Here is a 14,530-nt window from a genome sequence, read left to right as displayed (position 1 = left end):
CGATTTTAAGCCATTATAAGTGAAAAGGGCCAACTTGTGATTATGTTATTTTATTTCTTGATACTTGACAATTGTTAGATGCAATTTGGAGTGTCATTGATTCTCAAAGGAATAGAGGAGCTTCTACTGAATTGATAGACTGCAAGATATTGTACAGCTTTTAATAATCTTAGAGCACCAACAACTATTCCATGTTAGCAGGATAAGCAAAAATCCACGTAAGACACATTTTTCATTTTCCCATGGAGAGAGGATAAAATGAAGGACTGAACTTTTCAGTAGGTCTCTGTGACAATTGTGACTGGCTCATCAATATCCAAATGGCAATCAAGGTTTTTGAATGCCTCAAACTGCTACAGATGTGGTGAGAACTGTTTATACAGAATATTTTGAGGTGCCTATTGTATTATCATAACTAAAACAGTGAGCTGTTTTTTAAATCCATACTGTCATGAAACATTTGAAATGTTTCAACAAAACTGTTTATTTCACATGTCAGGACATACAAAATCTCCTGTGAACATATTTTGTGCAGTACACTCACATATTTGCATAATTTAAAGGCGATGCAAAGTTGATCAGTTCAATATTTGTAATTGCTAGAATCACAGGACCTTTGTTTAGGTAGTCCTAACAAGACAGCAATACTTCCTGGTTATGTGCTATTTTAAGTAACATGGGACAAAACAAAATGTCTAAATTGAGCTAAAAATGTTTCATTAAAAGTGAATGAAAGTTTTTTTCAAAAGTATATTCATTCCCTTCAAGGTTTGTTTCTAAAATGGGGTAAAACCCTCATGCAAAAGACCTAAAATGTTGGAAAGACACCTTAGAGAAGATACATTTTTGTGTGCAGCACATATGCCCTGCAATTCCTCTCCATTAGTAATGTGTTTCTAAGCAAGCACATCATAGATAAGTCTCAATTGTTGGCTACCACATTTGGGACAACCTTACCTTTTGGTCCTTTAAGCCCAATTTCTCCAGGAGGACCTTTGAGACCTGGAAGACCACGAGGGCCAACTTGTCCAGGGAATCCATTATCACCAGGGGCTCCAGGTGATCCTGGTGGTCCAGGTCGACCAGGTAGTCCTGCAGCACCAGATTCTGGCCTTCTGAGGCTAGCAGCCAAATGAGCCAATTGTTCTGCAATTAAGAAATAAAAAGGTTAGAGTAAGAAAGAGAGAAATGTTAATGTCAAATAGTCCAGTCATACCAACCTAATTTTCAGATCAAATCAATCATCTTTATTCAGTTTATAAAATACTTAAACTTAAACTATAAAAGAACATACATTAAAATATAATTACATACATTTTAATAAAGTCAACAAATCCATAAAACCTGCATAGCCCCAGCCTAAAATGGTCAAAAGGTATCTACTATACTATATACTATAGTGCATAATGTAAACATTCTAGGTGAGATAAGCATTGTTTTTATACACAGCCTGTAGGACATAATGTGCAACAAACCCCACTACAGACCGTTACATCTCCTAGATTAATCAAATATATCAGTTCTGGTCTATATGTAGCAAACTGCATATTTAAAAGTACAGGTTTTAGAAATGTCCTTCTTAGAACACTGTACAATTTACATAATATTATAAAGTGTGTGGTGGATTGCAATTATGTCCCATCACAAGGACAGGGAAGCTTAGCCTTATTCTACTGGCTTATACTGGAAAATACCAACAGATTGTGACCTAGACCTAAACAAAATTGTGTAAGTATATACCTATGAAATGTATTTGGAATGTTTAAAAGGTAAGGTTGGACACTATCCTGATACACCATGGGGAAAATACTGTATGTATGTTTGACTTATCACAAGATCGCTCTTGTTCTCTATTGGCAATGCACAATGACTTCAATTCCTTTCTAGATTTTCTATTTATCAGTGCCGGTGTTTGCAAGAGCTTGTAATCACACACTTTGTTTATAAGGTTTTTAATATTTTGAAACAAAGGAATACTATTGCATAGTCTAAATCAAGACTGTCTTTTAGAATCTCTCTGTTAAAAAGAAGTTTCTGGATTTGGCCATATCACATGCCAATGAAGAGCCAGCTTAATATATAAAACATCCTCAACAAAGGGTATACCTAACTCCTTGTGTATAACAGACACACAGATAGATTTCACCAAAACAAGAAAGCATCTAAAAAAGTGTTCTCTTTACTTTGAACTATCAAATTAGAAGCAAAGTCCCATAAATCAGCTCCAATAGGACCCCAACCATACATCTACTGTAATATATAGCTAACATTGCTCTTGTGGGTTTGGAGCTAATTTAAACAAGCCTTCTGATGTGCACAATAAAGTAGTGGAGGCATGGGCGTTGTGCATGATCCAAGTGTCTGTACCAGAAAACTGGATCCCTAAATATAAGAATGTTGATATTCTTCTTATGTGCTCCCCATTTACATGGTTTGTCTGTGTTTTTGGTTTTCCCCTGGCACCAACCATGGTGACACTCTTCTTATGGTTAACCTTCAAATTCATCTTCTTCATAAATGCAATAAAGGTATTAATTATGTGCTGTAAACCATTTGCTGTTTGCGACATCAATGCAGCATCATCTGCATCTAACAGTGAAGGTACCTTTCTGTCTCCCATTCTAGGGCTATCCGAAGTATGTGACTATAATTCTGCATCCACCCATTAATATTAAGGGAGAAAAGATAGGGTGCCAGCACACATCCCTGTCTTATGTCCCTCTTTATCCCGCAAGCTGTGGTACATTCTCCCTTGAGGTCATATTGAGCCGTTGCAGACAAGTTTGAATACATCCTTCATAGATAGAGGGGTGCCTATTATTCTCAGAGTAAACCACACCTTGTTAGGGTTGACCAAGTCAAACGTGCTGCTCAGGTCCATAAAACACATATAAAGGAATCCAGTTGTCACCCTTGTATATTTCCCTACTATCAAGTTAGGATTTAGAGGTTGTTCAATTGTGCATAAACCCTTTCTGAAACCATAGTGGTACTTTGTGAAAATCGAATTCTCATCTGCCCAAAGCTCCATTCTCTACCCTACCCATCAGCTTCACTGAAGAATCCAAGAGTGATATTTGATGATAACACGAACGGTCGCCCTTGTTTCCCTTTTAAAACTTGGAATGATAATCGTATCCTGCCATGAGGGTGGGAGAAACCCGGCTCCTGCTGCATCAAGGGGTGTTAGTTAAAAGGATTACATGCTGTTGTGAAATGAATAATCCAATCTTGAGGACAATAAAAGAATCTATTGAAAAAGAGGTTTTATCCTTGAGAAAAGGCACAATTATTGTTTTTGCGGAACAAGGGCATATCATTGGTTTAGAATTTTTGCAAAAGATTAACCCAAGATTCCTCCTGGAGTTGCTTTTTTCCCATGGGCCAATGCTTGCTTGTAAGATACCCTATGACTATGAATCTCTACCCTATCCCTTGGTGTTGTGTGAAGGTCAATTTTCAGATTCCTAAGGGCATTTGGACAAGCCTTGTCAAAACAGCCCTTATCTTTCCATTTCCTATCTCAGCATAGTTTAACTAAAACAAAATTGATTGTCTATGAGATGTTTATATGAGATTGAACAATAGTAGTGTGGTCTGAAGTATGATCTAGACACATCATAACAACCTGTTTGTACTCATTAATTATAGAGACATTAAATTCCTCAGGATTTACACCAGACCATTTCATTTTCATTCCCTTAGGTGCCATATTCTGGATTCTCCTAGGTGGTAACTTTAAACATAAATGGACCTTAATTGTCAATATCAAAGGGTTATGATCATTCATAGAACAACTTACGACAAGGATATCAAACATTTATTATCATATTTTAAGAGCATATAATGTGATCAATTGTCTATAGATTTCATTTTGGTGACCAATTGTGAAGTGTTTGGAAAATAGGTTAGTACATCTTATCAGGCTAGATATAAAACTATTTTAAAAGCTTTTGGCTCAGCATAAATATTTTTCTGAGTTTTTTAAATTAATTTGTGAAAAGACATTTGCATTTCAATAACAATTAAAGTTGACATTATTAAACCTAAGGAGGTTTAAAAGAAAGGAGTTGCATATTTCACTTAACAGATATCAATGGTTGGTATGTCTATTTGAAGTCTTGAAACTATACTTAAAGTGGTAGATTTATGAAAAAAATATTTCCCAACTGAGTTATATAAAAGGAAATGAGCATTGTAAATGAAAATATGCTTGTGCCAAATCAGAGAGTGAAAATACACCCTTATTTTACTGGGCACAGCATATTTTGTTTACTTTGCTTTTATATAGCGCACCTTCATTGTAAAATATTAGTGCACTTTACAACTGTTAACAAAATGCAAGACAAAAAATAATTGCCAAGGTGAAACAACATGATAAGTGTGTCTGTGTGGGGTAGTCTCTAGTTTGGTTGGAGATGTGATCATTCAGATATGTAAGGAAGAGGTTGGTTTCAGCTGTTCCACAAAGACAGAAGCAAAGGATTGGTTCTTTCATCTGATGTATTGTTCTGGAGAGTGATTGCGCCCCTGAAAAAGTCTGATTACCTGAGATGTCGAAATGTTAAGCAAGACCACCTGATAAAGAAGGCCACTCTAAACTTAGTACCTTGTGAGGGAGACAGACAGTCTTGAATTGAATCTTTACTTTAATGGGCAGCAAGTGACGTTCATTCAAAGCAGGTAAAATGTGGTCAGATTTCAGTGGTGGATGAAAAACGTTTGACTGTTGAGGATTGACAATTGAGGAGCCCGAACATGGATTCCATTGCTAAAGTTTAGTTGGAAAAGACTAGTGCATCTCTAGTGTATCTTTGAAGAAAAGTGTCTGATTTGGCAAATCTGCATTGCTAAAGTTTAGTTGGAAAAGACTAGTGCATCGCTAGTGTATCTTTGAAGAAAAGTGTCTGATTTGGCAAATCTGTTATTATTTGGGATGTGGGAAAAAGTGGGATTGAGTGCAAACCTGATTATCTTACTGATATTTGAAGTGTTCCATGTTGATTTTTAAAAGTACACACACATGCATCGTTATACATGCCTACAACCTGCATAGATTTACTACATTTTGAGATGCTCAAGATCCCAGAGGATGTATGCCAAGACATATTCCTACTTCTCCTAGATGGACAATCTGAGTATTTAGTATTGGAGGAAATGTACATTTGTCCTTTTTCCCCACATTACCTTACAAACACAAAGGTTTCCAAAATGGGAAATCTATTCCCACCAGTCAAAGAATATATAGGGTGTTTAGGGAGTTTTTCTTTATTAACTTAACACTTACTCCAGCATTTTTTCATGTACTGTGAATTTAAGGAATAAAATGCCACTGGGATTTTTTGCTGGCTAGCCACTGACCTACTACTTTATGGATGATTTCAACATTCGTACAGGAAACTCATATTTTCCCAACCCTTTTTTTAAAATGATGACTGCTAATTTTAGCTATCTGATGGATTCTTAAATAAATAAATATGCACAAAAATAAATATCCACAGACCTTCTTTTTAAGAATCAAGATCTGTGATGTGTGGGCACACATTTTGTATACCAAAGCAAAATTTGGGACACAATCATGAATGTTTCAGTTCTTTTTAATATGTGTGGTAGCCCCATTACCACGCAAAACAGAATTGTAAATTTCTTAGCAAACACAGCACTTCCACTAGATCTCCAGGTAAATTTCAGCATGTCAAATGTTGAGAAATTTGCCTGGAGAAAAATACCTGATAAATACGTTAATATGCATATAGTAGATATGGTGTGGAAAGCACCAGAATACATGCTGTTCCTCATAACTCACAATAGATGTTATTTATCACTATTGATAAATTGTGATCCCTATGATGTTGTTTTTTATTGTGCGGAATAAATATTGATTCTTCCTACCAGGGCACCCATAATAGTTCTTTCACTGATCAAATGTTCTGTTATTTGAATGATGAAAGGCTGAACTGCTCATGAATACTTGCAATTACTTCAGTGGCCATTTTAGTATGATATAGCCCCAAAGATCAAATTAACCAATGGACATTTTTATAAATATGCATTGTACCTGACTTAACTTTGAGCCAATACTTCATTCTTGTTCCCCTCTAACACTGGGTGACATTTTTCGCAAGGGGGATGAGTTCTAACAATAAGACACAATTGTAGTTTTTTGTGCCTAAATATTTCTCATGGGCTACTGTTTTCTTATTCAACAACATTTGCTTAAAAATAATCTAAACATGACTATACATTCAATTAAATAAATATTAATGTTTTTGTGATTAAACTAGGGGTGTGTGAAATCTGCATATTTCTTTTTGCAGTAAGTAAATTACATTTTGGCAAAATTACATACAATGCACATCCGTCATTTTGTTCTATATTTTACTACAAAATGCACCCTCATACCACTTTTGAATCAAGGATGCATTATCCAAAGCACCATGAACAAGAGCCACAATTTTTGTCACGAATGGCCCATTCTGCAGTAAATGTTTCCAGCAAAGGGCACCTAGTTATGAAAAGTGCCATAATGATGGAATTTTGCATAACAAGCAGAACATGAATACAACACACAATTACCAAAATGATGTGAATTATTCTAGTGTAAATTAAATATCACCCATGCTTAGTTTAAACATGTGCATTTGCTAGTTTAAAGATTCTAATTCCTATTGTGTTGTAAAATAGTTTCAGTATTCAATAACAATGAATAAGTTAAACAATTCTTTTGAAGTTGATATTGTGAATTCACCAATCTTACAAAAATCTAATATGTATAAAAGGTGCTTAAGTAATATTAAAAAATTTGAACTTTCTGCTAGAAAGTTCTAATATACTTTAGGAGCCTTTTGAAAGGTTGAACCTTTTTCCCTAACTTATTCCCTAACTCCCAAATGAGATGTTGTCACTGATGCCATCAACTGTATTATTTAACATGCTTTGTGTGATGAAATATTTGAGGCCATAAAAAGTGCATGGTGGTGGGCTTTCGTTATAGTAAGATCAGTAAACCATAACTGATACACTTCAGAGGTGTTTTGGTTTTTACCTTCTTTCTACACCTAACTATAAGGTCCCCTTAACCTTTGTTTTTTATTTTTTTCTGTGAATTTACAAGGTTTTTAAAAGTAAGCTATGTTCTTATTAGCATAGTTCATTCTAATGTCACTTTAACATTTCATTTATTTCAGTGAATATAAATAAATATATATATATACACACACACACACACGGATCCAGGCTCCAATTGTACCCTCAACCTCTCAGGGTGTAGCACTTGACTGGAGGAGCACACCAGCCTACGAATTGATTGATCGAGAATCAGCATGACCAGAGCTTATTCTGGTCCCTTTATAACCCACTAGCCCAACTTACCCCTTGGGCAAGGTGTGCATGCTCACACTGCCCTTTTTGTTTAATGTTTAGTTCATTTTCAGGATGAAGAGACAATGCCTGAGTCCTGTAATAGCTGCTTTAACATATTCTTCAGGTTGTGGCAAGCCAATTAGCATAGGCTAGTCCCCTTTGAAGAGGACAATCAGAGCATATCTGGACACCAACAAGCCAGATATATTTAACTTTTTAACACCTTCTTGCCTAATATGATCCCTTCTTTAAAAACTAATTTCCTAAATTTTCTTCTAAATTTCTGTTTGCCAAATATTGTATTATACTGTTCCACTGTTTTTTTCTTGCATCAGAGAGCAGATTCTTCTATGGGAATTAACACAGGAAATACAATACTACAAGAAACGCTCTTCCTATGAAATCTTTGACCTAACTATAACTATACCGTAGTCTTTTAGGTGAGTTTCATTTTCATACAATTTATGCTTTCATACAAAACCCATTCACACACAAAATAAGCACTGGCAAAATGAAAAGGCCCTAATCTAACACCAGACTTATTGGCTTTGTCATTGCTTGTATAGTCTACCTGTGGCACTGAATTCAGCTTGAAAAAACAATCTGCTAAATATTCAGGATAGAAGAAAGAGTGTGTTCATGTCCAGACACAGAAATCTACCTTTGGGCAGGTTATGTGCACCTCCCTGTAGTCGAAAATAATGCCCAAAGAGGTGCAGGCTATCCATATTGTTAGAAATTGGGTCTCTAGTTGGCAGTGGTGTGCACCCTGTCCAAGTAGGGACCACAGTCCTATTCATGGTAAGTAAGATACACAACCTAAACACAATCTAAATTAACCTGTGCTCACCCTGTGGTAGCATGGCACAGAGCAGTCAGACTTAACTTAAGAGGCAATGTGGAAAGTATTTGTGCAAGACTTAATGACAGTAGACACCACAAAAAGACTCCAAACCTGTTTAAAAAAATAGATAATATTTATCTGAATATAAAAAGACCAAAACAACAAAAATCCAATAATTAGATCTGAGATGTGCAATTTAAAAAATGTAGGTGAGAATAGCATATAAAAGAGCAAAGTGCCAACTGTGGCTTTCTGGTCGAGCTGAACCAGGTCAAAAATCAAACGTTCAGGCTGACCATGTTAGAGCATGGGCCAGATCATGTAGCTCAAATCCTGGTGCACAGCAGTTCTGCTGAACACAATAGAGGGCAGAACACCTAAGGCCCACATTCTAGGGTCCAGTCCTTCTCACTCCCAGGCAAGAAGCAGCAGGCCAACTCAACAATGCAAGCAGCAAAGCAGTAGTCCCTCCTACAGCACAGCACACAGCAAACAGTAGGCCAATACAGCAATGCAGTTGCAGAGTGGCAATCGCACTTGGCAGCACAACAGTCCTTCTTCCTAGCAGAATGTCCATGGTTCAAGTAGAGTTCTGATCTGGGGGGATTTGAAGTCCAGTACTTATACCTAAAGGTGTCTTTCAAGTGAAGGAGACTTCAAAGAGGCCTTTGTAGATCGCAAAATCCATGCCCTTCCTTCGCTGGCTCCAGACAGTCTACAGGGGGTTATGCAGCCCTTTGTGTGGGGAGAGGCACAACCCTATTCAGGAGTGAGGCAGTGCTAAGATCCACCTACCCAATCAAGTCAGTTAATGGCCCATCAGCCTAGTGATGGACCATCAGTATGCATATGTCACACCCCAGCTCCCTTTGTGTGTGGCTATCTAAAGGAAATGCACAAAGCCCAGCTGCCATCTACCCTAGATGTGTATTCAAAGACAGGCAGAGGCACAGAATGGTTAAAGTAAGAAAATGCCAACTTACTAATATTAGCATTTTCAGACTTACAATTTAAAATCTGACTTCACCATAAGTTGTGATTTTGAATTGTGAGTAAAAGTGCATGTCCAACTTATTAAAAACACTGCACCCTGTCCTTGGGCTTGGGCTAACCTAAGCCGACCTTAGGGGGACATATGTAATAAAAAGGAAGGTTTGGGCCTGGCAAGTGGGTACCCTTGCCAGGCATCAATGGCAGTTTAAAACTGTACACACATACTCTGCAGTGGCAGGCCTGAGACATGTTTGAAAGTCTACTGTAGTGGAAGGCACAAACAGTGCTGCAGGCCCACTAGTACCATTTAATTTACAGGCCCTGGGCACAAATAATGAACTTTACTAGGGACTTACAGGTAAATTATAACATGCCAATTTTGGGGAAGCCAATGTTACCCAGTTTAGAGTATAGAGCACCTGCATTTTAGCTCTGGACAGCAGTAGTAAAGTACCCAGAATTCTAAAGCTATCAAAACCAATTCAGCAAAAAGTGGAGGGAAAAGGCAAAAAGTCTGGGATGACCCTGCAGAAAGGGCCATTTCCAACACAATTACATTATGGATGGCTATCAGGATCCAATAAGAACAGTCCTAGCACAAAGACCTAGCTTTAGTGGTTGAAAGGAGGCCAATCAGAATTATTGAAACAACATGTTATTTTAACAGCCTAATTGACCACTCTTTTTACTAATAAAAATAGGGTCCTGTGTAAATATTATTCTGGTTGACCTTTAGCATCTAATCAAATAGGTGAAGTACAAACTGTCCATGACTCACTTGTGGGCCACCAGCTCTGTATGAGTCAAAGGACCACCACACTTTAGCACTGCTGTTTGGGTTTTTTCAGTGCATAGTAATCAAAACTGTATGATTCAAAAAGACAGATTTTTCATCAGATTTAATTCCTCTTTCTTCAAAATGAAAAATAAAGTAAACTCAAGAGAGGCCTACCCAAGAGAGGAACCTTTTCTACCAGAAGCGGGGGGTACAGTTTTTCATTATTTTCTATTCACTATACAAAATCTTCACTGCTATATTATAGTTTTTGTCTTAGCCTCCGCTCCTTTCCTAGCAGACCACACCAACTCTAATATACCCCTGCTTAATATTTTAGTCCTATCCTAAGTGGACTCACCACAGAAATATTTCACTGCCACTTGATATAATTATTGTGATATAGGCTGTGCTTTTCTCACTCCTCATACCCTTAGTTTCAGAGAAAATACTCAGTTTGCCAATTCTTTATCAGATTTTCTGTTTTCACCTAAATTTGACATTCCCTGATACGGTTCTTTTCTAGGTATTCTTGGTTCTTGAATAGCTCTTGTGCTTTGAGGATGTGAACTCTTCATTGATGTGAGCTCCTCATTACAGTCATTCCTGACACAGTCCCACCTCTGTGCAAAGTATGTCTGCCATGATCCCTAAAGTATAGCAGGTATACTGCTTGGATGAAGCATAGGTACCAACCATGGACATTAACAATGGTGGTAACTGGTTTGCGCTAAATAGGCTTAAATAGCTATAACCACTCAGCTGTTTATTCTACAGTAAATAATCAGGAGTCAACAGCTGACCTCAGAAATGTCCTAGAAGCACCACTAATAGAACCTTGTAATGCCATGTAATGTCCTGGGAAACTTTAGGAATTATTGTGGCAATACAGTGTATTTAAAATACAATTTCCCAAACAGAAGAAAACGCAAATTAATATATCTTGGTTTACCTTAGTTTACTACAATTTATGAAAATGGAGAAAGCGTCTTTCTTTATGTTTATCTACCACTTTCCTTATTGCCACTTCTAAGCCTGTCATTGTTGGACCTGGCAGCCTTGGTGTGGTTTTCCTCCAACTTTTTGCCTTCCATCTTCCTGTTTTTACTGAGTTCATTTTTGCTGGCCTTAGGACTCTGTACACTTTACCACTGCTCTCCAGTGCTAATGTGCTTGTGCCCACTCCTTTAAGCATGGTGACATTGGCTACACTCGATTTGCACTTTTAATGTACTTGTAAGTCACTAGTAAAGTGGCACGACCTGTAGCCATGGTCAGCAAACTAAATGCCACTAATGGGTCTGCAGAACTGATTGTACCACCCGCTTCACTAGCTTTTTAAACATGTTGCAGGCCTGCCATTGCATCCTGTGTGTGCAGTTTTACACTGTAATTTCAACCCAGCAAAAAAAACTTTTTGCCAGGCCCAATCCTTCCTTTTAATGCATATGTCACCCCTCAGGTATGCCTTAAACGGCCCATAGGGCAGGGTGCAGTGTATTTAAAAAGTTTGACATATGCTGGTGGGGAAAACTCTTACATTCATTTTTTCACTACTGCGAGACCTACCTCTCCCTTAGAATAACATTGGGTTGCCTTACTACATTGAATAAGTCCTAACTTTCAATTGGGAGCAGATAGGAATGTAGAGTTTGGTGTTTAAAGAATTGTAATTTAAAACACTATGTAGTGGTGAAGTCGGATTTTAAGTCGCAGTTCTGAAAATGCCAGTTTTTGAAAGTTGGCATTAGCTGCCCTAACCATTTGATGCCTGCAGCCTGTATCCTGAGACACATGACTAGTTGTAGCTGGCAGTTTGTTTGAGTATTGCTCCCAGACACTGAGACAAAGGAAATAGATGTTCTCAGGATGGGCCATCTCTGAATTGATGGTGGGCAGAGTTGTTGACCTACCACAGTTGAACATCACAAAGGCTCTGCCTCAGAACACTCACAAAGGGTGTGACACTAGTCATTTGTGCCCCCAGGAAATTCTAGAAGCTTCTCCTACTGCAAAGCCGGCTCCGGGTATAAATATGGAGATACTGCTTCTCTGCTGCCCTGCTGCCTGAGTGAAAAGGACTGGATGGGCATCTTGAACCCAGAACCACCAACATGACTCCTAGGGTAAGTTGGCTGTCCTCCTGATCAGAGCCTCAGGGACAGAAAAGGTTCCAACCTCCTTGAACATGGCACCTGGATGCCTGCTGTCAGCCTTGCCCTAAAGTGGTGCCACTCTACTCCCTGAACCTTGCATGTTTGACTGAAGGTGCTCTGTCAGCCCAACTGTGGCTCAAGCAGAACCAACGCAATGCATCACCTCACAGTCTTGCATCGGAACTGCTGCTGCGCACCACACCCCGACACAAAACCTCACAGCTCCTCAGAACTGCTGCACAATGCGTTCTCGACACAGGACCTTCCATCCCAGACTCACAGCTCCTCAGAACTGCCGCTGTGTAAAACAGCACCACAAATCCTCAGAACTGCTGCTGCGCGACTCATCCTTGACACAAGACCTCAAAATGCTCTGCAACCAGGATTTGAAATACTTCATTCAGCAGGCCTAACTTGGTTCCTTTGACCTGCGCCGGCACAACCAAATAACCTCAGTTGGCACTTTGTGCTTCTAAGCACTGCTAGACTAAAATCTTTACAATTGATTTCTCTGGTTTCACTGACTGAACTTTTGTTGTTCCAGCTTCAAATATTTTATTAAATTTTACTCTATTTTTCTAGATTGATGCGGGATTTTGACTGTGTTGTGTTTTCATTCTACTACTGTTTAAAGTGCTACATAAATACTTTACATATTGCCTCTAAGTTAAGCTTGACAGCTTTGTGCCTAGCTACCACAGGATTAAGCACAGTTTAATTTGGGGTTTGCTTGTGTTTCACCCTGACAAGAATTACTGTTGCTGCCTGAGTAGAGTTTCACCCAATTTCCTACTGTCATAATAATGTCAAAACAATATTATTGTCAACAATGCAGACACCCTCCTCCTTCTCCATGTCCTATGCCTTGGACTGGTGCATATTCTACTACAGGTACTAGGTCAGTGAGAGGCAAGGCTTGATTTAAGAATGGGCAAGATTAAGAAGGAATGTTGTTTTAGTCTCAGGTACCTGTGGATGGAAGAGGTGTGGTCCTGGGAAAGACTATGGCCCATATTTATACTTTTTTGCACCATATTTGTGTCATTTTTTGATGCAAAAGTGGCGCAAGCTTACAAAATACAATTATATTTTGTACGTTTGCGCAGCTTTGGCATCAAAAAATGGTGCAAAAAAAAAAGTAAAAATATGGGCCGATATATGCACTGTGGGTTGCTTGGCCTCAGTCTCTATCCTTCCCAGCACTTTCTTGCACACTGCAGGATCCAGTCTTACATGCTTAAATTTACCCATGAGTAGACAGCAGCAAAGCAATAGCACTGTAAAAAGTGATGAACCTCCACCTCTCACACTGTAATGAGCCATCACCACTGGCTACTTCACTGATGCTAATGGGTGAACAGTTAACTTATTGAGAGAGTTAAATGTACTTTCTGGCTTACTAGTTAGAGAAATCAGTGTGTTTAATAGGTGCTACATAGTGACTTTGAGAATGTAAAAAATTGTGAACTACACATGTCACCTTAACTCCGGCATTGTTCCCTTATGAAGCATATCCTCCTTTTCTGCATGCCAATCCCAGACTTTTCATATTTTTGGGTCATCTTTTTCCTGGTTCTTGAACTTTGTGTACTTTACCCCTGCTATGCAGGAGTAAAGTGCCTGTGCTCCCCCTTAAAAACATGGTTAAACTTGCTTACTCAATTGGCATATTTAACTTGCCTATAAGGATCTAACATATGGTGTAGGAAATACACTCAGGGCCTGGAAGTCCAAATGCCAACAGTGATCTGCAGTACCTATGACACCATCCACAGGGTAGGCCTCTAAAATGTGGCTTTAGGCCTATAATTTGTAGCCTAACTTTGCAGCCTAACATTTGTTGTTAAAGATGTGAAAAGTATCCTTTTTTTGCATGTGGGAAACCCCACTTTTAAATATTAATAAGTCTGCCCTGGGTATACCTTAGCATCCACATGGTAGGCTCTCTTACATGTAAAAGTGGAACATGTGCAAAACTAAAGTTGGCATGTTCATCCATTAGCTAGTTCCAAAGATTATTTTCAGTTGCAGGGCTGCAGCTGAATCCTAGAAATTGTCAGAGTACAGATTATAAACTTTAATCTGTAGCTTCTGACAGCAAAAGGCTAAAATTATCATTCAGAGACCATAGCCCTCATTACAAGTGTGGCGGACTCAAAACCCCCACACTCGCGATGGCGGTCGGACCTCAACAGACAGGGCGATTGGACTTCCCGATTATGACCGCGGCACATAGGCCACGGTCGGACTGCCGGCACCGCCAGGTTGTGCCTGTCAACAGCCTGGCGGTCTCAGTGGTTGCAATCCACCAGGGCAGCGCTGCCCTGGGGGATTACAAGTCCCCTTTCCACCAGCCTTAGCACAGCAGTCTCACGACGTCGGGGGGCCCTTGGGAGCCCC

The 14,530-nt window shown here is 38.8% G+C and overlaps 1 protein-coding gene across 1 annotated transcript in view; it reads right to left on the bottom strand.

Moving 5' to 3' along the window:
* COL9A1 (collagen type IX alpha 1 chain) overlaps positions 1–14,530 on the bottom strand; it is a 297,653-nt gene that overhangs the window by 18,884 nt on the left and 264,239 nt on the right. The window contains exon 36 of the mRNA XM_069235721.1: positions 958–1,146. Within this exon, the coding sequence (XP_069091822.1) occupies positions 958–1,146 (189 nt within the window). The remainder of the gene's footprint in view (positions 1–957; positions 1,147–14,530) is intronic.

This window comes from Pleurodeles waltl, chromosome 5 (genome assembly GCF_031143425.1).
Source record: "Pleurodeles waltl isolate 20211129_DDA chromosome 5, aPleWal1.hap1.20221129, whole genome shotgun sequence".
Lineage (NCBI taxonomy): Eukaryota > Metazoa > Chordata > Amphibia > Caudata > Salamandridae > Pleurodeles > Pleurodeles waltl.
The sequence above is the reverse complement of the archived record's forward strand: the minus strand, read 5'-3'. Positions and strand labels throughout refer to the sequence as shown.